At 34.5% G+C, this 24,855-nt stretch overlaps 2 protein-coding genes across 6 annotated transcripts in view; one reads left to right on the forward strand and one right to left on the reverse strand.

The window, feature by feature from the left end:
• The window catches only part of jvl (javelin-like), a 569,361-nt gene extending 558,758 nt beyond the window's left edge, over nucleotides 1–10,603 (forward strand). For 4 of the 5 annotated variants that reach the window (XM_069842126.1, XM_069842127.1, XM_069842125.1 and 1 more), the window contains one exon: nucleotides 840–10,603. In XM_069842126.1, coding sequence (XP_069698227.1) covers nucleotides 840–1,343 — 504 coding nt within the window. In that variant the 3' untranslated portion in view covers nucleotides 1,344–10,603. The remainder of the gene's footprint in view (nucleotides 1–839) is intronic. The other variant, XR_011335324.1, reaches the window with a different exon arrangement.
• Nucleotides 10,604–13,051: 2,448 nt separating this feature from the next.
• Nucleotides 13,052–24,855, reverse strand: part of LOC138709980 (polycystin-2-like protein 2) — a 42,947-nt gene continuing 31,143 nt past the window's right edge. The window contains exons 9-14 of the mRNA XM_069840661.1: nucleotides 22,808–22,897; nucleotides 22,449–22,601; nucleotides 21,812–22,020; nucleotides 18,530–18,654; nucleotides 14,828–14,885; nucleotides 13,052–13,437 (exon numbers count right to left, since the gene is read on the reverse strand). Of these exons, the coding sequence (XP_069696762.1) occupies nucleotides 13,302–13,437; nucleotides 14,828–14,885; nucleotides 18,530–18,654; nucleotides 21,812–22,020; nucleotides 22,449–22,601; nucleotides 22,808–22,897 (771 nt within the window). The 3' untranslated portion in view covers nucleotides 13,052–13,301. The remainder of the gene's footprint in view (nucleotides 13,438–14,827; nucleotides 14,886–18,529; nucleotides 18,655–21,811; nucleotides 22,021–22,448; nucleotides 22,602–22,807; nucleotides 22,898–24,855) is intronic.

The raw sequence follows: 24,855 nt of genomic DNA on the forward strand, positions 1-24,855 counted from the left end.
GCGGGACAAAATTCCGGCACATCCGGCGACGCTGATATAACCTCTGCAGTTGCGAGCGTCGTTAAATAAAACATAACACACGTACCTTGTTAACATGTTTCGACCTATTTTCGGTCATCTTCGGAACTGGTCGTTGTTGGTCTTGGCACCTCTTGTTTCCTGACTCTTTGACTCTACACTACGAACGCACCCAAACAGGAAACAAGAGGCGCCAAGACCAACAACGACCAGTTCCGAAGTTGACCGAAAATAGGTCGAAACATGTTAACACGATACGTTAATGCAAATCTAGTCTTTCAGGTAAAGCTCCCTGTAAAGAAGATTTGAATAATTTCAAGGGAAAAATTGTTCCGGGGCCAGGTATCGATCCCGGGATCTCTGGTTGAACATACCAGTGCTCTTACCAACTGAGCTACCCGGGAACTCCACCCGACACCGTCTCAACCTTTCCCTTTTATATCCACACAACTCGCATGGGCTGACGAGTCACACAGAGTTTGTGTGCACTCAATGTGGGTCTCTGGCATTTCGTCAGCCCACGCGAGTTGTGTTGATATAAAAGGGAAAGGTTGAGACTGTGTCGGGTGGAGTTCCCGGGTAGCTCAGTTGGTAGAGCGCTGGTACGTTCAACCAGAGGTCCCGGGATCGGTACCCGGCCCCGGAACAATTTTTCCCTTGAAATTATTCAAGGTACATTAATATTTAACACAAGAAGAAAGTTCTTATCATACATATTCCAAATATTTGTATATTTGATTACTGAATGTATGGACTTTTCATATGTTTAAAATTATTATTGCGTGAGTTTTGGATATATTTTTTTGTTTTTGTTTCCCCAGGAATCTGGAACATCTATCACCGATGTTCACATCTCCCTTGACGATACAACAGAACAGCAAGGTGATACATATCCTGATTCGCTGAACCATCTGTCATCCCAAGAATCCAGCCCAACAGCATTTAAACTATCAACTAATATAGTTACATCCAACAATTCTGTGTCATCTGAGCAACAGAACTCAGTTTATCAGACGTCGGAAACTCAAGCATTTCCATGGCATTCCTCATCATCAGAATACTTCGACAGTATCAACAACTCTGGAAGTGCAGTCTTCCAGAACAGTTCCATCCTGCGATCATTTTCATTTTACCAAGATCAGTATCTACAGTCATCAGCACAAGGCGAAGCATTAGCAGAATGTGACTCATTGGAGAAAGAAGCCGTCGGAGTAGAGCTTAACAATATAATAGCCGATAGCGGGAATGATGATAGTAACTTCGTTGTAAGTTCCACTTCTTCGAGAAAACTGTGGGTCAAAACTGACAACCCATCTGAATGGTGAGATATAGTATGTATTTGTTATGTTTATCGTTCTAAGCAATATTTGTGTAGTAAATTAGATGAATTCGCGGAAATACTGTGTACCTGGTGACCATAAGACATACGCCAAAAATTGTTCTATTTATATTGATGTTTAAAATGATTACATGAAGAGCAGACAAAGATAAAATTCACTCAATAGGACATGTGTAATACACCAATTAAGAACAAGACAATAGTCTGAGTTTGAACCATCATAATTAGGCCTACACATTTTATAATGAAATCCTCTTTGCATTGTAAATAATACCACTTTGGTAGTAGTGTGTTTAAATTCCGAATTATCTTTTTTATAAAAAATAAATTAAATAGGCCTCATATATAACAGAGTTCATTATATATTACCTCTTAAATAAAAATGAAAATGTCTATAAACGGATTACAAAAAGAAATGAAAATATTTTACTCAATTTTCTATTAATTTTTTTATTTAACCTATACCGGTAATCATCTCCCTTTAGTATACTTAGACAGTGATACATTCTTCGAACTTGAGAGTCTTTGTGTCTTTTTACATCGATGTGATACTCAAAGTACACAAATATTTGAATAAATTATGCCAGTTATATTGAAATATATTATATTTTTAAAGCATTCTACAACAAAGACTTGTGGAATTTTTCTTAAGAAGCTAGATAGGAACTGTGGATGCCAGCCAATCCGCATAACTATTTGCGGATTCATCTTGTCGCATCATTTCAACCTTGAGTGATTGGAGGGGTTGAAAATGGTCCTACTGAACCATACTTACTGCCTTTCCTTTTATGTATGTTCATTTCTAAATATTGCTGAATGTTAGCTACCGGTATCAGCGTTTTCACAGTGAATAGGACACACCCATGTTTGTTGGCTATCAATATAAGTTTGACAGGGACAGCGTTAGGAAGAATCACCTCCAGTTGATATTTTTTGCAAAAGAAACCATAAGCTGTGCAATGAAGAGTCCTATATAATTTCAGTAGTAACTTTCAGGGATGGATTCGAAAATTTCAGACAACAGTATTAATTTCTTTGTATCATCTGTATCGAAATATATATTCTTCAACGAAGACTATTGTCTTTACATCAAATTTGACAATTAATATATTTAATTTCCCTCGGGTTGTGAAGTAAAGTCATTAATAATGTAACTATATATGCACTTGTGTCCATAACGAAATTTCAGAGACGAAAAACTCAAGAGTTTATGGTAATGTATGGGTTTGGAGAACTATATAAATATTTATCTATAAACAAATGTGTATATACGTATACACAAGCATTTCAGAAAATTCTATTTACCCATTTTGCTCTGCTAGTAATGAAATGTAATTGAGTAACTTACATGTATAAATTTAATTTCCATACCGATGACGTTAAAGATTGAAGATGGTTTTATTCTTGGTAACAAGATATAAAATGTTGAGATAGATGAACCAGGTATAAGGAACAAATGACAAATCAGTACAAAATATAAATACTCATTTTTGCATTTGGTTGTCAGTCTAAAATCTATGTTTCATTTAATTTACTACTCAAATATTACAGAAAATCGTAGGCTGTATACTAAAAATCGCTCAAAAAGTTTTGTCTCGTATGTTTTTTCTTTAATTTGGGTTTCGATCCTTCAAATAATGCATGTTTCCATAATGAAAATGGGTTGTTCAGTATACATATCCTTATTGTACTTACTTCTGTCAGAATGGAATTACTATTAACTAAAAATGAAAATGGAGAAGATAAAAGAAAATTCTTTAAACAAATTCATGAACTATAAAAAAAATATATTTAAAAAATTAAAATCACTTAGCTTTGTTTTTCTATTGTGGGAATATAATGCAGTAGGAAGACAATTACATTGTGACCTAATAGACATGTAAATTATATTCTGCATTATTTAACAGTGTTAGCTTCATTTACGATAAGAAGTATACGAGACAGTACTTCATGAGAGACTCTTCTAATATTAATTTTGTTAATACTGAAGGCTTCATTAAGGTTGCCAGTGCTGAAGACGGAGGATGCTAGAGTATATTTAGAGGCTAAACTGTAGTCCCAAAGAAGCTCTGTTTTAGAATCACTTCTGATTCAGAATGTTGTGAATTAGTCATAGATAGTGATTATTCCATTTGCACAGTACTTTTGGCATGTTATGCTGCAGCTGTGGTTTTAATTAAATCTGCCACAAATGATGATTATTTAATATTCAAGAATGGATTTAGTCATTTTAAATCAGTACATATCTTGATTAATATTCTATGCAGATTTTAACTCTTGTAAAACCATCCATTCCAGTCATATCAAATAATGATCGTAGACTATGAATTTTATACAGTACCAGTATATCGGTATTTTCAAAGAAATGTTATAATAGTGTCATACTATTAGCGTTTTTGTTATTATTCATCATAAGTTTTCATAATTCAGGATAATGGCATGATGCAAAGTCTTACATAACAAATTGACCAACGAAAGACATGATTGTACATTATATGATACTTTGTATCATATGATTTCTGTGCCTGAGTTATGTAATAGCTTGTCATTGCTGCATTTCTATAAAAATAAAATTTTTAATTCATAATTTTTCTGAAGAGGTTACTAAAATAATTACTCCTAGTTTTAAGATGCTCTTACTTCTATACTCCTTTTTTTTCCATAGCTTTTACAATTTTGAAGTACGAATAACGTGTTTATGCTGCATTTAAACTAGCACATATTGCAAATGTCACTCAGTTTATTGTTGTGAAATCAAGACAACTTGCGAGCAAAACTTGTAAGTCCAAATATCTTTTTAGAGAACTAATTTCTTCTTAATATTGCTGATTTCATGCTCCTCATTTAAGGTTGTTCTGTTTAAAAAAAGTGTTGTATGTTATTTCAATATTCTTATATTTTCATTGCTGTTTAGATTGTTCGTCATCATTTAATAATATAAAGCAACGACGATGACAAGCTGACAAGAAAACATTTTCTATTTAAACTTAATCTCGATAGTTGGAGGTTAGAAAATTAGACATATTGCGTTGCCAAACATAAATCTAGTTCTCAGTGTGCTGTTCTCATTTTGAAGGAAGTGTTGCTGAAGAGTATGATCAATCGTCATATAATTGCCTTGGCTGTATGGTAGCAAGTGTAAAGAGTAAATTGTGTGGTACCGTAAACTGGGGTTACTTTGAACACAGAAGAAACTTTGAACATTTTTTCAGAAAATCATATTTAGGTTTCTAGATGCTGCTCTTGTTACAGATGGAGGTAAATTTGGTATGAGAATGATTTTATAATAATTTGCCTTCATCTATAACAAGTGCAGCATGTAGAAACCTAAATATGATTTTCTGAAAAAATGTTCAAAGTTTCCTTTGTGTTCAGAGTAACCCCGTTTACGATAGTAAAAGTCCCCCTCCCCCCCAAATTAAAATATTTAGCAATAGGTAGGTGCCTGATTTTTTGGTGAAATAAAACTCCTGATTTTTGTCCTGGAATACCAGTTACATGCTTCTTTTTTGGTGGATATTTCATGAAATAAATACCGGTAGCCATTTTAACGCATATTTCTCATTGAATATTAAATTTTATTTATGCTGTCTATTTTATTAAAATTTTACACACATAATGAATACAATACAACATTATTGGTAGAGCCCAGATGTTTATAATCTAAAAATTTTCAAAAGAATGACATAATAAAATTCCCCTAAAATTCTCTTAAAATGACCTAAAACAGTATAAAAAATAATCTAAAACTACTTCTTAATGTTAAAAAATAACTTCAATCTGGAAACACCTGGAAAAAAATGCATTTTCATGCCCTATAAAAGCCCCATATATCTGACATATTTCTTGGAAAATGTACCTACTTAATTGTCACTGTCTTCTACTACTCAGAAAAAAAAATTACCTTTCATCAAAATCCGAATTAAAAGAATTCAGATACATCCCTAAAACACTCACCTAACAGATTATAAAATGACGATGTCAAATACAAAGAAAGTCAAGAGATACAAATGCTACAGAGCAACAATAAAATTAATTATCATAGCAGTCCACGACATAAAAGCACTTCTGAATGAAGTTTTTTAACACAGCATCTAGGAAGGATACAAAAAAGAGAAATGAAGACTAGAACCGCACTCAATTACGTTTCTTGAGATTATATTTCGTAATTTTCGTGATAAAAGATCTTATTTCGCGACAACTGATATATTTCGCGCAGACCAACAAATTTCGCCATATTTCGCCTAATTATAATATATATGTAAGTGTCTAAAAGGCAGAATACCGCTAAAAATAACATTTGGAATGCTTTCGCTTTTATCATTATCAAAATGTCGGGCCCCTAGCAGTAAGATAACAGACCTCAATGAGATTGCTCAACTTCTTCTATCCAGTGAGAGGGATGTTTGCAGTTTAATCCCGGTTTTAATAATACCAAAGGCAGTCACGTCTATTAAATTTGTTCATTTACTCCTTGTTTAAAAAAGACAGGGTCCAGTAGCATATTGTATTTTCCTTCAACAAGTATGTCATGAAGTTGCTGGATAATACTCAAAATGTGTCATAATTACCTCCTTTTATTGCTTTCTTATAACGAAGTCCTTATAATTTATTATGGCCAACACTTCTCCAAATTGTACTGATATACACTGCTGTTTGAAATAAATTAAATGTATAAGCTTTCTAACAGATTATATAATAATTGGTTGTCTCCCACTTCTTTCACAATATCGTAATTTCATTTATAGTGATTAGCCTACTAACAACAACGTAATATTTGAAAGTATTGTTTCGATGTTTCAGGGTTATAATTAATTATTATAAATTTATAAAAATTCGAATTTTATAATTAACGTTTAAATTATTAAAACATCACCTCAAAATGAATGGAGATTAGGCAAAAGTTTTCCAAAGGTTTTACATCAAATTAATCTCCGAAAGTTTCAATGAATGGTAGCAGGAAATGCACAATATTGCCTTCCAGATATAGTGTCCAAGTTATGTCTGTTGCGCTATGCAAATATTAATGTAAGCAATAATTAATGGTAGTCCTGTTGCTTACTCTGCGCAGTGTTACGGTATAAACATCACATAAACTTTTGAACTTTAGGGTACTAATTTTTTGAAAACGAAAAACGAATTAACATATATTGTAATGGTTTATATCTGTGTGATATTTACAAAGTGATAGTATGTTATATACTACGTCAACATCTAGATACATAATGAATTTTTTTTTATTTTAGTACGTTATTTTACGACACTTTATCAACATCTTAGGTTATTTAGCTTCTGAATGAGATGATGAGGTGATAATGCCGGTGAAATAAGTCCGAGGTCCAACACCGAAAGTTACCCAGCATTTATTCATATTGGGTTGAAGGAAAACCCCGGAAAAAAACCTCAACCAGGTAAATTGCCTCTACCGGGAATCGAACCCGGGCCACCTGGTTTTGCAGCCAGACGCGCTGTTACTCCACAGGTGTGGACTACATAATGAATCCATAGTAGACACAATACCGTATATATTCATAGTGCCTAACAATAATATAAACAAGCAAGGAAAATACTTCAGTTGCGTATTTATTTGTTAACAGTTCTGCAGGAAAAGTGATTAATTTGTTTCCATTGTAAATAATCGTTCTCTGTTAAGTCTTCGAATAGAGGTTGAAGGATTATATGTCTGTGCTAGCAACGTGTGTTCTAAGTAACTGTTAAGAAAGAAATTGATGTAATCAGAGCTGACATTTAAGTAGGCCGACTAGGATTCGATCTTGAACAGCAACATTTTAGGACAAACATTCTTAAATTCTATATAGCTAAACAGCACTAACAAGCAAATATATTGCTGTTGTAAGTGGACGTAAGAGAAAGCTAGTACAGCTATTGTCCACTTTCATAGTTTAGAATGAATCAAAGCTGGAGTGAGGAAAAAGTGGAGAATAGATTTTATCAAATATTGCTTTAGTGGAGAATAGACTTTATCAAATATTGGTTTAGTAACAAAATTTACCCATAGAACTAAATCCTAAAAAACATTAATGATTCAACAGATTTCTCTCTTATTCCTGATTGAAACTTAATCTGAAATATTATGGCAAGATATATGTACATGGTGAATGGAAGAGAATATATCTTTGAAAGTTTGTTAAATCAAAATTATAAAATTTGTATTTTTTTCTTATAAAAATAGTATTTGGTTGAAATCGCAGCAACTAATACCTTGATACAGTTAAACTGATAACTAATAATTGTGGAAAACATAACTCTAATTTGTACTGAATATATTCTTTGCATTTTTTTGATAGCCTTTATGTAAATTATTTCCATTTTGAATCTTGCATACACTACTTTTAACACTTGAATGTAAGTAATTGATTAACTAGCGGACTTACTCGTGTTAATTATGTAAGTCTGTGCGGCTTACAGCTGTTTTGGTGCTTCATCACACCATCCTCAGAGCCTACTAGATCTCGGCGTCATCTCGAACTTCTCTGCCTATTGTGTGGGTGCGTTTGATTGTTGAAAATTGTTGAAAAGTGGAGTCAAATAGTGTGTGTGTACTGAAATTGATCTGTGTGTTGAGAATTTGATCAGGTTGTGTTTTAGTGTGTCTGTATATTTCATATTGTTCTAGTGTATTGAGTTTTTGGTTTTCTTTGTAGCTTGTTTGGAATGATCTGCCTGTCAGTCCAATGTAGAACTTGTCGCAAGAAAAGACAAAATAAGAACTTAATACAAAAACACGCAAAACGCAACACAAACACAAGAAATACGTTACACTAACATATGAAAACAAAAGCTCACATAAGATCGCATCTTCATTCAGAAAGCAGAAATACAACATAGCATACAGAACAGAAAACACACACTACAAAGACATCTCAACACACATAAAACAAAAACAAATAAATACGACCACACAGGTGTATACAAACTCACATGTAATAGTTGCGACAAGTTCTACATTGGACAGACAGGCAGATCATTCCAAACACGCTACAAAGAAAACCAAAAACTCAACACACTAGAACAATATGAAATATACAGACACACTAAACACACACCCTGATCAAATTCTCAACACACAGATCAATTTCAGTACACACACACTATTTGACTCCACTTTTCAACAATTTTCAACAGTCAAACACACCCACACAATAGGCAGAGAAGTTCGAGATGACGCCGAGATCTAGTAGGCTCTGAGGATGGTGTGATGAAGCACCGAAACAGCTGTAAAACCGCACAGACTTACATAATTAACACGAGTAAGTCCGCTAGTTAATCAATTACGTAAATTATTTGTATAAAATGTGTTGCTAACTTTGGCAGTAATGACATGAATTTGAAGTGGTTATTTTGTTGTGTCCGCAGAAGAATTCTTTCTTCATTCTTAGCAACACTTTCTTACTTGACACATAATTATTTTTAACCATAGTAACATCAGAAATGAAATTAGTTGTACATGCCGGAATGTTGTGTGAAAAAGCATCTGTGACAAGTTAAGGTAAGCGTTCACTACATCGTATTGCACTCCTCGTACGAATCGCACGCAACAGATATTTTAAGTGCAGTGCGTTCACTGTAACGGCTCCACCTCATCGCCTCATCAGATTCCCCTGTCAGCTGTTTGAAACATGACGTCGTACGATATTGACATTGCTGAAAACAGAGGAGTTGAGGTTAGGTCTGTTAATTACGTCTGTTAGCAAATAAGAATTTGTAATTGCTTCATGCGTCTTAATTGAAGAGGAAGAAACGAAAGAAATATTGGTTACATAATATATTTGCAAGAAACGACTTGATTACTGTAATGGGAACGCCTCAAATTATATAATTCTTCGCAATTTTCTACACGCGAAATAAGTTTTCCGTCTGCCATTTTGGCGCGACATTGAACATGGTACAACATAATAGTAACAGTTGACCAATTGAAATTGATTTATTAAAGAAGGCCATGATCGCACGCATCGGAAAAGTTGCCCATTCAAGAAACGTGGACGGATTTTCCGAGAGGCGATGTGTCCGATACAATGTAGTGAACGCAGTTACATAAGAATTACAGCAAAGATAGTCTTTTTCCGATCCGTGCGATTCGTCCGATGAGTGCAATACGATGTAGTGAACGCTTACCTTTAAAGGTACAGTTATTGTATGTTTCTTTTCTGAAGTAAACAAGGAAATCCTAGTCAAAACTGATCCCTACAACTCTGGTCTCTCCAACATGAAGCAGCAATATGATTCTTTATTACATTGCTCCTCATGCAGAAAAGGAAGAACAGGGTAACGGCCTATTATACCCTGAAGAAGATAGCTAGTGCCAGAGTTCAAACCACAGACCTTGCAGATACTAAAGAACACCCTGTTCATTGCATGCATATTAGAGGCAGCCCTGGTATGTGTCTGTATCAGCAAGAATATAACTTAAAAGAGATTATGACGGATGTGATGGAAAACAATTTTCTGAAATAGTAAGTTTTGAGTTTGAAGAGTGTGCTCAGACTGTTGGGTATAGTACCTTGTGATGATGCTGGGCAAAAAAATTTTCCTAGCCTGGCATAAAAATGTTGTATTTAGCCCTATACTGTGATATTCTATATGCATGTTCCATGCTAAATGGTGAACAGTATTTTTATTAGAGATGTTGCAGCTTCAAGACTGTTAGCAGTTAGTTCCTGCTTTGATTATGTGTGTAAATGGGAAGTGGGTAAAGAGTAAGTTGGACTCACACTTAACACGTGAGGTAAAAGATACTCACTGCAATGTAGCAATACTCTTTTTAAAATAGTCATATGTATGCAGCTGAATTTAATTGCTATCTAGAGATAAAGATTTTGATTTCGATCAATTGTGATTTATGGAAACCAGAAATATACTATATATATGGTACATATACAAATATATGAAACTTCTTTTTTATACTTTTGTCTTGTTTTTATATTATCTTTAATTTGTGTGTTACATAAGGTAGAAGTGATAAGAGAGTTTTGTTGCAGAAATCTCTTCATTCAAACTGCAGTAAATGGATATGTAAATAGTTATTTGATGTGTATAATCTGCAGATATTGATATGAAATATATATTTTATTTTTCTTCATTGTAGCTATAAACAATCGCACTTGTATATAAGAAGTACTGTGTATATGATGTAATATGTTTAAAATAGTTAATGAAGAGAATGATTAAGTTAAAATAAAAATAAGGGATTTTAAAATTGGAAATTGTGATTAATCATTTTATCCTTTGTAGTGACATGTGGAAGACCATAACCTTATCTTTCTTTTTATAACAATGAAACTTTGACAGTTGAACAAATAGGAGCAATGGCAGTTCAGTGGATTTTCTTTTATAGAGACGATACCACCACTACTGCTACTTCTTCTACTTCTACTATAACCAGGGCTGCCCAAAATGGGGGAGGAGGGACACTTGTCAGGAGGGCCCAGAAGTTTAATGGCTAGATTATATTACTGAGAGAGCATTTTAGATTATATTACTAGAAGCTAAAATGCTCTCTCAATGGATACCATCCCATTGTGGAATCCTGGGAAACGAGAATGCGGATGCTTTAGCAAAGAAGGGCAGCACTGCTACTTACAGACCTGTTACTAAATCTACGTTTTACTCTGTGAAAAGATTTATTAAATCTACATACTTAGACTTTAACAAACAAAATTTGATAACACAATCTCAAGGGAAAAAATGGAACTCTCTGCATCATAATCCACAGTTAATTCCCGATTTACCACGCAAATCGTCTGTAGCTGCATTTAGATTGGCAACAGGCCATGATTGTTTGGCCAAACACCTGCATAGAATTGGAATATATCAGTCCCCTAACTGCCCACTGTGCAACTCAAACCAAGAAATGGATTCGGAACACCTCAAAATCTGTGCTTCAGTGGCTGGCCATGATAATATCTTTGAAAAATATTGGAGTGCAAGAGGTCAAATGACTTTATTGTCAAACGCCTGGCATTAGAAAACAACAACATATTACTAGAATTTTTCTCGTACTTAATGGTAATAAAACAAACTGACTAGTTCACACTAGTCATGTAATATGCAATGAGGTGGGCGAGACTTCATTCATATTCGATACATATATAATGTTAACAGTTTTCAGAAACTGTTGTTGAATATGGCCATAAAGTATTTAATATGCGCTCCTGTATATATATATATATATGACGTGTATCGTCTTAAATGCAGGTAGTAAGGCCGTAACATAATACTACGAGAGGAGTTCGGCCGGCGTCGTGGATCATGCCCCGGCATGGCTCAGTTGGTTAAGAGCACTCAGCGCGCACAGCTGAGAGGTCTTGGGTTCGATTCCCGGTGCCGGTACGAATTTTTCTCGTACTTAATGGTAATAAAACAAACTGACTAGTTCACACTAGTCATGTAATATGCAATAAGGTGGGCGAGACTTCATTCATATTCGATACATATATTACTAGAAGCCCAATAAAAAAAATGCTGAGCTTATGTCGTGCATTTAATATTTCATAACTCGTCTCTATTTTATAATTATTCTATGATTGATTAATAATCCCTGAAGAAGATGGCAGAGTTAGTCATCGAAAGCTTGGAAGCAACAAGTTAAATTTCTGAAAATCGTTAATTTACAACATATGCCTGTCTTCAATGAGGAACGAAATTGAGATTTAGTTTGTCGTCACTATAAAAATGTAAATTGAAATAAACCAAATGATACAAAATAGAGACTGACACAGCATTTGTGGAAAAAGCTGACAAATGGATACTGTGCACTGAAAAGCTGACAGATCTTTGAAAATCCTAATGTCAGCTTTAAAAACTGACACTTGGCAGCCTTGCAGGTAATATTATATGCAGGTAATACAAATGTGATTATCTAAAAGGTATGATCGCTTTATAAACACTTATAATATAATGCTAAATTAGTAATTTCCCAGAATGTATTGCTGCACATAGACCAGTCTTACACTAAACCTAAACTGAGTGTATACTAAAACCTTAAACTAATCTAACCTAACCTTTCCTGAATCTGTGACAGGTTAGATTAGTGTTTTAGTATACCTTGCATACACCAAGTTTAGGATTAGTGTAAAATTGGTCTATATGCAGTGATACATTCTGGGAAATTACCGTTAAATCTAATAAAATGCAAATAAACTAGCACTTAATATTGATAAAACTAGTTAATAAACTCTAGTACTGGTACACATAATAGTGCTTGGTTTTCCCATAATATTAGATTAAATGGAATTGATGTAAAAGGCTATAAGCACAAAGTTTCTTGGTTTGGAATTGAATAACCACTTTAATTGAAAAACGTACATAAAATACTTGTATATTAAGTTACTCCTAAATTTAGCTCTGCCTGTTATGCATTACATCCTGATCTATTATTGGTGGTATAAAAACTCTGAAAATAGCATTCTTTGCAGCCAGTATCTGATGATATTTTTATCTATACAATTTAAATTAAGATCAAAGTAATGTCAATATAAGTTAATTTAAAAATTGTTAAAATTATATTTCATAACTAATAAAGCGATAACTTAAGTTTAGCCAACAGTTAATTTTAACACTTTATTTTAAACATGGTTTGTATAACAAATAATCAGAATTGGCAGCTAGGTTGTGCACAAAAAAAAAAAAAGATCGTAAATATAACAAAAATCTTAATTAATGATCACATTTAACTCTTAACTTTATTAATAAATCGTGTTTAATTTTACACTTGAAATAAAATAAAATAAAGTAAAATGTAGTTAAACACACTTTTGAAAAGTAAAACATGCAACACAACTGTCCTTAGTTTACATTAAACAACTTCAGAATAGTTTCTTCATTGTAAGATCCTAATAATCATTCATTGAAAGTTACTGTACATACTTCAACAGAATCAATTGGTTGATAATCTTTTTACATGCTGTACGTATATTATTGCTCTTCATTTCCCTCCTTGCCCTCTGCCATCTCGAGCTTGCCTAGAAACTCCCAACGCATCTAATTTATTTAGAACAGCCTCAACTTTGTCAATTACTACAATTATGGACTCTCCCATTTGAGTTACACGGTTCTTCAACCTGCAAAATTTCAAAATTTTATATTAAATTATTTATAATTTATATACTATCCGCCAATGCGACTCAGTGCTAGCACATGCTTGTAATCCAGAGGGCCTGGGTTCAAATCCTACTTGATTTGTCCTGAATTTATAACTTGTATTGTTCAAGTCTGTGGTCAAGGCAACACAGGAATTTTCTCTGATTACTTTTTTTTATTGGTTAATTTTACGCCACTTTATCAACTGCAATTGTTACCTATCATCTGAATGAAATAAAGGTGATAATGTCAGCAAAATTAATCCAGATTCCAGCGCTGAAAGTTACCCAGGATTTTTTCTTAGTGGATTGAGGGAAAACCCTAGAAAAAACTTGTCTCAACCAGGATTTGAACCCGGCCCATTCGTTTTACAGTCAGATATGCTAACTCTTACTCCACAACAGTGGACTCTCTGGATACTCTGGTTCCCCTGTGATTTGGCCAAGTAAAAGATAGTCAAAGGCCTAAAACACCAGTATTTAGAGGATTCCATGCGAATGTGGTGAAGTGTATATTGGATAGATCAGCCGCACAATAGAAGACAAAATTAAAGAACACAAGAGAAATGTCAGGCTTCATTATCCCGAAAAATCCGCCGTGGTTCAACACAGCATTGAAAAAGGGCAATAATTATGTTTGTCGAAAGCAAGATCCTCAATTGTTCAAACCATTACTGGGACCGGATAATCATTGAAGCAATAGAGGTTAAACTGGAGAAAAAAAAAAACTTAAACAGGGATGATTGATTACAACTGAGTCAGGCGTGAACCCCTGCATTGAACCAACTTAAACCTTCTTAGAAAAATGAAAGTTGATCATGTCCAGCGACCCACTTCAACCGGCCCGTCACCCACCAATACCACACCGATGATGTCGCGGACCACACGAAATATTTCCTGGCTTCTGATTGGCCGACCCATTTGCCAATCCTGTAGCACTCAACACACACTGTAGTATAAAAAGACATGGCTTTCTGGTTTACTGAGCTGAATTAATTTGTTGAAATTTTCCAAGCTTTCGGCTATTAAGTCTGCAATTTTTCTTTTGTTCCTCGAACATAGGCATTTCACATCAAAACGTGATATAAGAAAGAATTTAGAACCATTTCAAGATTATATCGTTGGTGTTGAACAGCAACTTCGCATTTAAAAAGAAAGAAGATTAAAAAAATGAGATTTCACTTTATTCCTATCAAAACACTCTTTCCGAATCTTCTGCAAACATATCTTATGTCAAGGCATGGATACAAACTTTACAAGAAGAGATTCAAGTGCCCTCTTATATCGGATATTTGTTCGTTATCAAGATATTTTGTTATGTAGGCACTATATTTGTATGGAATTGTAGGTGTTTGAATTCAGTTACACTCACATAAGGAATTCTTCCTGAGATACACTCTCACCAGCACCCTTATCAGCCAGAGAGGGACCTGAAACAAATCACTGCTTTGTGATAATAAAGAAGTGTCAGTATTACAGTAGGAGCCAGGGATTTTGGCAGGTGGATTTTGTAAAGCAACTATTCTATCAATAGTCTCTAGACACACACCTTCATCTCAAACAGCAGAAATAACTAAACTGCTCTCTCAATTAATAACACTCAATAAAAGAATTGTATTCCAATGGATACCATCCCATTGTGGAAACCTGGGAAACAAGAATGCGAATGCTTTAGCAAAGAAGGGCAGTACTGCTACTTACAGACCTGTTACTAAATCTACGTATTACTCTGTGAAAAGATTTATTAAATCTACATACTTAGACTTCAACAAACAAAATTTGATAATACGAGGGGGATCCAGGAAATAACGACCGTTTTGTTGTAATAATTAAAAAAAAAATATTTATTTGAAAAAACAAAGTCTGTTACATAACTGAAGCTTCCTTTACTTCTCGACATAATCACCACCTACATTTAAACATTTGTGGTATCTGTTCACTAGCTTTAGAATTCCCGTGTTATACTCCTCTGCCGCCAGTTCATTAAGCCAGGTGTTCACTGTCTTCTTCAACTCTTCACCACTTCCAAAACGCGTACCACCCAGAAAGTCTTTCAGCAATTCGTCGAGTGATGTGCGCCTGTCTTGCAAGATTCTGTCGTTCACTTTAGTCTTCAGGTCTTCTGTGATGAGTGATGGGCGTCCGGGTCGAGTTTCATCGTGGACATTTGTTCGCCCATTGTTGAACATTTCGCACCATTTTCTCACATTTCTTTCATTCATTACAGTATCACCATACACTTCTTTCAATTGCCGGCAAATTTCTGCAGGTTTCAAATGTCGGGCATTCAAAAATCGAATCACACTCCTCACCTCACAGTCGGCGGGATTATCAATCACGTCGTTCATTTTGAAGTAACACAAAATGCACAATGGCGACTTGTTGCAACCAGTACTCACAACATTATGAGAACACATGTTAAGGAAGCCAGTTGACCTTCAAACAAGGAAGGGGAGTCAGCTGCGCGGCGGGTATGCGCGAACGGTCGTTATTTCCTGGATCCCCCTCGTACAATCTCAAGGGAAAAAATGGAACTGTCTGCATCATAATCCACAGTTAATTCCCGATTTACCACGAAAATCGTCTGTAGCTGCATTTAGATTGGCAACAGGCCATGACTGTTTGGCCAAGCACCTGCATAGAATTGGAATACATCAGTCCCCTAACTGCCCATTGTGCAACTCAAATCAAGAAATGGATTCGGAACACCTCAAAATCTGTGCTTCAGTGGCTGCTCATGGTGGTATCTTTGAAAAATATTGGAGTGCAAGAGGTCAAATGACTTTGTCAAACGCCTGACATTAGAAAACAACAACAACATATTATAGTAACTAGTTCAGCTGCATAAACATCTGCAGATGAAACAATAAATCATTTTCTACAAAAAAAAAAAAACAACTAAAAATATGATTTTTTTTTTACCAAAAATTACCCAATTTTCAGCCATCCCTTTCTTTGTAGTATCCAAATTTATGAGACAAAAAATGAAAAGGATATAATGCAAGTTCTGGCCTTTCGTTTTAGAAGACCATTTCAAAGAAAAAGAAAACGATCCCAATAATTATCGAGGAATAACATTGTTATCAACTGCAACAAAATTATTCTCTAGCACCATAGAGAACAAGTAGAATTTTTATTTGATCATTAGTGTTTACTTGCAATTTCTTAAAGATTATGAAGCCTCTTCTTTTTGGGCCAGTAATAGGTCTGTCACGTAATTGACTCATTTATCCCATTCATATCTTCTGATTTTTTGTGGTTAATTTTCTGACAGAAGCTCTAAGTGTTTTTTTTTTTTTTTTGTATTTCATAATATGTTGTAGTTGATCTTTGGTTTGCAAAATAATTTATAAGCTTCTTTCTATTCAGCAATTATCTGGTTCAATTCTTCATTCCAACTCCTTAACGAATGTCTGTTTTTGATAGGTTTATATTCAAGACTTTCTCCAGCAGCTTCTAAAACTGACTTTTTAATATCTATTTAGCCAGATTTCCCATAATGATTTAGTAGAAATAGTGGAATGTTGACAGGGAAAATGGGAGCATACCAAGAAAATCTTCAATGTATTTTTTTTATCACTAATTTATTTTTTTCTTTGTTATTATTTTTTTTTATATGTCTTCAAGCAATATACCTTTCAGTGAGGCGGCACTTCACATTATTAGTACACAGTGTCATCTCACCATTTTACAACGCCTCTCATCCAAGTCAACTGGGACATTACTTATTTTTATACATCTTGATTACACAACTTTTAACACTGTATCACTTCGGAATATGTGTGATAAGAACTTTCTGTGTTAAATTTTCACGTACCTTGTTAACATGTTTCGACCTATTTTGGGTTATCTTCAGAACTGGTTGTTGTTGGTCTTGGCGCCTCTTGTTTCCTGGGAGCGTGCGTTCATAGTGTAGAGTCAAAAAGTGTATGTGTTTTGAAATTAAGTTGTGAGAACGATATTCTCAACACACAACTCAATTTCAAAACACATACACTCTTTGACCCTACACTATGAACGCACTCTCACAGGAAACAAGAGGCGCCAAGACCAACAACGACCAGTTCTGAAGATGACCCAAAATAGGTCGAACATGTTACCAAAGTATGTGAAAATTTAACACAGAAAGTTCTTATCATACATATTCCGAACTTATTTTTAATTTATTATTGCAATTCTTCCACTAGTCTTTTCTCGTCTTTCATCAGTTCTTCCTCTACTTTACTCCTAACCCATCATTATACCAAACATACTGTAACCCCCCTTACTCTACATCTCTAATTATTTGCACTTTTCACTACTTCCTTTTCCACATTGCTACTTTTTAGGTCTTAGTTTTCTTCTCTCACGATTTATTTCTCCTCCACACCATTTCCTTAAGTCACACTGTTTTTTCACCTTGTTTTCCCCTCTTCCTTCATCACTGCTCCCTGAACTATCTCCCACTTGCGTTACTCTACTTCTAGTCAGCCTCGATTTAGATCTTAGTTCCTTCACCCGCTTCGGAATTGCTCCCATCTGATGTCCACTATTTCCATTTGCTTGCATTGAAGTCTTGTTCTGCTGAGCTTGCTGAATACCAGTTCGCGTCACTCCTGTTTCTTCTTCAGTTGACGTCACTGCCTGCTTTCCGGAAATTTTCGCTGATTTTGATACGTTTACAATTGACTCACGTACACTCACCACACTTGTGTCACTAACCTCGCCTTTAGATACAATATTGTTGATTTTTTTTCTTTCAAAATTTTTCTGTTCCTTTCCTTTCCTTCTGAGTCTATGATCGGTTCCTTTAACGTTACTAAGCACTCCTCTACACTAAAAACCAAATTGTTTATCTTAATTTTGTCCTTGATGAGTTTTGCGAATTGTCCATTTCTTCGTGCTGCTTTATCACTAATTTCTGTTTTGCTTAGCTACTGTGACTTAAGCGGGTTCTGCAGAGTGTAAAGACTATACAGTACCGTACTTTAAACATTCAACTAACAGACCACAGTTATTAACAAGCATTTGATTTAATGTAGGCCTAATGGAGTAACCATGGGCAGCATAGAATAAAGCTTAAAGCTAGTCTTACCTGTGACTCTTCTTCCTTCCAAGTCTGTCAACAATCTCTTGGTCTCTTCCTCTCCTATTCCTTTGTCTGCATCAATGTCGTATTTGGCAAAGAACATTTCAATCTCCAGATCAGTAAAATTGCACCTATAAATATAAATCATTTTCATATTTGATATCATATCTACTCTCAACATATGACAGTACAAAACAATGTCTATTTATTATTATTACTATTATTATTATTATTATTATTATTATTATCATCATCATCATCATCATCATCATCATCATCGTCCTTGCAGGTATTAGGCCTAGTGGCCTGTTACGGTCTCCGTCCATCTTTTCAGGGGGCGTCCCAAAGATCATCTTCCATGTGGTATATAGCGAGAATTTGTCTTGGGAGTCTGGAACGGTCCATTCTATTGACATGGTTAAGCCATTTTTGTCTATAGTGGTTGAGATGTTCATAAATAGGTGTAATTTTCAATTCTTTTGTAATTAGTTCATTCGTTTTATGGTCAAGCAAGCTGTAGCCGGCAGTCCTCCTTAGAAATCTCATTTCCGCAGTTGTTGGGCGTTGAATATCTGAGTTCCGGACAGTCCAGGCCTCACTACCATACATGAGGACAGGTCTTGCTAGAACTTTATATGCTTTGAACCTGGTATGTTTTTGGGTTTTCGTGGTTGTGAAAACCTGGTTGATGGTTCTTAAGGCTCCATTAAAATGTTGAATATTTTCAGATATATCAGTAACAGGTAAATATGTCAAATTATAACCTAAATATTTAAATGAGTTTACCTGTTCTATCGTATGGGTTCCAATGCAAATTTTACTCCTAACTGCCTATTATTATTATTATTATTATTATTATCATTATTATTATTATTATTATTATTATTATTATTATTACTTTATGAAATTTAAAACACAGCCTTCATTGGATGAATCACAACTGAGAAAAAGTTCAACCCATTCAGTTGCCAGGAACTTCTGCACAATGCGCCATGTTAAGAAATGTAGCTCAGTAAATTGGGTAAGTGTGCTATAGTTAGTTTTCTGTGAGTGTTTAGTGAAGGCAAGAGAATTTATCACTTCCCTGTTCTCACTGATTGAAGTTTCCACATGTTCTTGGTTTTTATATTTTACAGGTTTATGAATTATCTGCCTTCTTTGCTCTGTGGATATCATATCCATTCAAGCAGTCTGCAATTCCAATCTATGAATGGACTATGGAAAAGATTTATCTTCTGTCTACGACACTGGGCATTTTTCTTTTGTCATGTGGTGTCCTGTGTTGTCTTAGCAGTGGCACTGTACCATGCTGACCACATTATCAGGGAGACCTGCAATGTATGTCTGTCTAATGTTGGTGCAAAGATAGACACTCTACTATAATGCATTGGATTATAAGTCTGTTTTGAAGAGGAGATAAAATATGAAAAATAAAATAAGATTTATGATGTTCTGTTATATTATTATTATTATTATTATTATTATTATTATTATTATTGTTGTTGTTGTTGTTGTTGTTCTTATTATTACCAACGGGTGTCCATCAATCTGGTCGATCCTGCAGTGCTTTTGCCATTGCCAAAGTGCTACATTTTTCGGAATTGGTTGTCAGGTAGCATGACTCAACGGCAGGCGACTTTCATTATGCTGGGAAAACAATCCACAGTTTGACCAGTTTCGGCTTTTCTGACCAACCTAACTGGTGGACACCGAATATTACTGCTACTGTTGCTGCTGCTGCTACTACTATTACTACTACTACTACTACTACTTTTAATACTATTGTATTAGTAGTGATTATGATAATGGTTCAGAGTACGAATTAACAGGGGGGAATGAGGGGGGAGCCCCCCCCCTGTTGGAAAGTTATCCTCCTCTCATAAATTCATTTTACCTTCTCTGCCAGGGATAACTTCTATCCCCCTCACAAAATATAATTATTTTAATACGAATATATGTACTTTATAAAGTATAAAGTAAGCAAAGAAAATAATATTGATGTATTAGCATCACCGGCAAGCTGACAACAATCAATAACTTAGGAATTACAAATCTTATCTTAAGCGTGCTCATGGATATAATTATTATTATTATGATCAAGATGCAAGACAAACAACTCAGTGCGACCAAGCATTGAGCTGTATCAGATGACAATAATAATGTTTTTCTTCTTCTTCCCTTCAAGTATTAGGCCAAATAGCCTGTTACGATCCCACAGTTGAATTTTCAGTCCAGCGCTTCTTTGGACGACCAAGAGATCTCTTCCCGTTGGGACAATAGTGGAGCATGACTTTTGGGATTCTATCTCTATGCATGCGATGCAGATGATTTATCCAGTTGTTCTGATAATGTCTTACGTGATAGAAATGAGGTTCATGAGACGAACAGCGGGATGCTCTTTGCTGGAACACCGTAAAAATGTGGACATATTGCAGGAACTCAAAATGGATCCTATAGTCAATTTTGTTCAACAATATCGACTTCAGTGGAAAAAACATGTCGAAAGGATGGATCGCACTAGATGGCCTAAACAGATTCTTACTTATGTACCAAGAGGAAAGAGGAAATTGGGAAGACCACGAAAGCGCTGGCATGAGACCGTAACAGATCCTGTAAGGTCTAATACATGAAGGATATGATGATGAGTTGTAATTCTGCCATTACATCTTCATTGCGTTTGTGATCCCGCTGTATATCTCATATTTTTTTTTTTTTTCATTAGCCGTTACTCTGCTTTCGTCTTTCTTCCTCAATGTCCATGCCTCACTGCCGTAACAAAGTACAGGTCTCGCCAAGGTATTGTAAAGGCGAATTCGAGTATGCCTTTGTACTAGGGCAGGTTTCATAATGGTGTTAATTATTTCCATTGTTTTGGTGTATTAAGAAATTTTCTGTGAAATATCTACTTCATCAAAAAAAGATAATGTGTATCTGAGATATGTAAAATAATTTATCCTTTCTAATATTTTTGAATCTAAACATATTTTGCTAGGCACAGGGTATTTTCCGCAGAAGGCCATAATTTTAGTTTTTTCTTTATTGATTTTCATATCATATTTAATAATAATAATTTTACGTATGGTATGTATGGTATTCTCTATCTAGGATTCTATCCCCCCCCCTCTCATCAGAAACCTTAATTCGCATCCTATAATGATTTAAGAATTAAGATATGAAAATGATAATGATGATGATGATGATGATTATATGAAAATAATCAAAATTGTTGTATTTTTTTCTATTTTGAAAAGAAAAATGTTATAAAATAACATCTTCGAAAAAATTTACTTTCGCAGAGCATCTCTAATTTCATTATAAGTGAGTTTGCTGTCATCTATTGGTGTTTCTTTTCCTGCGACCTTGCTCTTGTATCCTAGTTTCTTCATTAAATTTCCAAAACATCGCATTATGTAGTCTGACATAACAAATGATTTCTGTGCTGATATTTCAGATTTTACTTCTGAATATGTATCATTGATAATTGCCAAAAACATGTTCTGAAAAAAAAAAAGAAATCGGTGTTAGTGACATAATAATATGCTAAAAACATACAGTACAATGAATAATTTTATGTCTGTAAGTGACTGTACTTAAGAAAAACCTTAAACAATACATTTCTCATATAAATAATAGAGAGACTCTCTTTTCTGAAAATATTAGTAAAAATAATCGTTCTAATAATTCATTCTTCCCTAAATACTAATATAATGACAAAGAGAACATCTATATGATGCCAGTAACATCTTTTTTCAAACAACGCTTATGCAATTTCAATGGTGAACTGTTACAATTTGAACTTTAACTAACATCTGTCATGCTACTGTTGAAAATAATAATGTAGGCCTACCATGCTGGTAACTTGCTACTGGTAGCCAAACAAAACTATTATGTATAAGTCCATAACAATTAGAAGTTGTCAACTTACCAGTAGTACAAAGAATACAAAGAAAATGTAGCAAATAAAAAATACTGGTCCAAGAACACGATTGGCTTCTTCAATTGCAGAATAATTGAAATCTCCGAGAATTGTCCTTAAAAGAGTGAATATGGACGTTCCAAATGTTCGAAAATCTTCAACCTGAAGATATGGAAACGAATGTACGTTAATTACTCAAGAAATGTGAGCACAAAATTTTATGGTTTGTGTGAATAATTATTGGGATAATCTAAAGTAATGAGTACCTACACTAATTGCTCTACTATCAAGCACCCAGTAGGCAATTGACTGGTCAAATGGAATTATCTAAGTTTACGAAGGTGTAACTTATACTTATATGTATGTACCTGTGTGCCAAACAGTAAATATCCCAGTTGAGCAAATGCAAAAAATACAATGAAGAACATGACTGCAAATCCAGCAATATCTTTTGCACACTGTAAAATAAAATTAACATAATTCAGTACCGGTATATTTATAATGTACAATTAATCTTTTCTATCTACTTCCCTGAAAGAATTTTATTGAGTGACATTTTGTTTTACAATGCCTTACATTTTTGTTTTTATTTTATGTTCCACTTAAACAACTATATATAAACATTTTTCGTATGCCAAGGATTATGTTTCAACAGTGGTTTGCAAGACTGATCACTCGACCATGGAACTTTATGCAATGTCATGTTTTTATTGATTTGTCATATTGGAAAAGCAAAAGTGGATCTTTGCCGATCATGTTTCTACGTTCGAATGAGCAGTCTTACACAGGTTGGATGATTTTCTGGTCTACAATGACTCCAGTTATAGTCAACTAAAGTCTTTCTGAACAGTGTTAGTCTGGTAATAAGAAGAATTTCATTTCTAAGATAGAGACATACAAACTTGGAATAATTATCTTCCTAAACTTCACTAGCTCGAAAATATTAAGAATTCCATTTCTGATTTCTGAGCATAGCAATAAGATAAGATTTTTTGTTTACGTATATGTATATGTGTGTGTATATATAAGGTTATTCAAAAGTAATCTTCATCTTACGATGTTTGGGTGACGTATATACGTCCGTTGATGTGACATATTAATGAATTAAATACTATTATAGTCACAATCATGCCATGGTATGAAAGAAAAATTTCACAACCTCGAGCGGGATTCGAACCTGCGACTTCCTGTTCTCCGGTCAGGCGCTCTACCACTGAGCTATCGAGTTCGTCTCACGCCAAAGGCTGACTAAGATCAGACGCTATGGACAGTACTCTATAACAGAGTCGCCAGTATGAAAGGATAATTCCGAGCCTTTGGCGTGAGACGAACTCGATAGCTCAGTAGTAGAGCGCCTGACCGGAGAACAGGAAGTCGCAGGTTCGAATCCCGCTCGAGGTTGTGAAATTTTTCTTTCATACCATGGCATGATTGTGACTATAATAGTATTTAATTAATTCAAAAGTAAGTTTCCATTTTGAAATGGTAATAAGTTTGTCAAATTTTTAGATTCCACAAAAGAAATGGGATTTTATTAAAACGTGAAAAAATTAAATATGACCACCACTGTATTATTCCTTAAGAAATAGTCTTTCTTCTATGCTATAAACGGCATTATTAAGCACATTCCTAGGGATGTTTTCAATGACATCTGATATTGAGTGTTTCAGTTCATGTGTAGTAGGTCTACTAAGAAATACCTTTTCTTTTAGATAACCCCATAACCAGTAGTCAGCTGGAGTTATGTCTGGTGACCTAGAAGGCCAACTGTTCGAAAAATGCCTACTAATTACACGATCGCCAAATGTGTTGCGCAATAGTGTTTTTACATTATTATGTATGTGAGGTGGAGTGCCGTCTTGCATGAAAACAATGTTTTCGATTTCATGATTCTGTAACGCTGGTATTGCAAAGTCTTGCAACATTTGAAAATACCGCTGCCCAGTTACCATCACTGTTTTTGTTTGTCCATTTTCAATTTATTCATACAAATACGGCCCTATTATGAAATGTGACGTAAAACCACACCAGACAATCACCTTGATATGATATTATATAATCCTTGCTGTATAATTGTGTTCGGATTCTCCATTCCATTTCTCAATCCATGTAACGCGCGATCTTCTCAATGCATATGCATATTGTCTATTGCATTCGTAATAATAATGAAGGAGCCAATTCGAACTCGTAAAGGTAAAATCATTGTAAAAATTATTAAAATTACTCTCCTACAACTGCTGTTTGTATTCTGAACAACAATTATTGTTTATACAAGCGTGACACAGTTACCATAGCAACAAAACATCCATCGCACCTTTATCATTTTTCTTTTTCCTTCTTAGCTTTCATTGATTCTTTACTTGAATTTATTTTTCTTCTGTAAACTGCCATTGTTTGTTTGTGTATTTGTTTGCCT

The sequence above is a fragment of the Periplaneta americana genome, chromosome 12 (genome assembly GCF_040183065.1).
Source record: "Periplaneta americana isolate PAMFEO1 chromosome 12, P.americana_PAMFEO1_priV1, whole genome shotgun sequence".
NCBI classification, from domain to species: Eukaryota; Metazoa; Arthropoda; class Insecta; order Blattodea; family Blattidae; genus Periplaneta; species Periplaneta americana.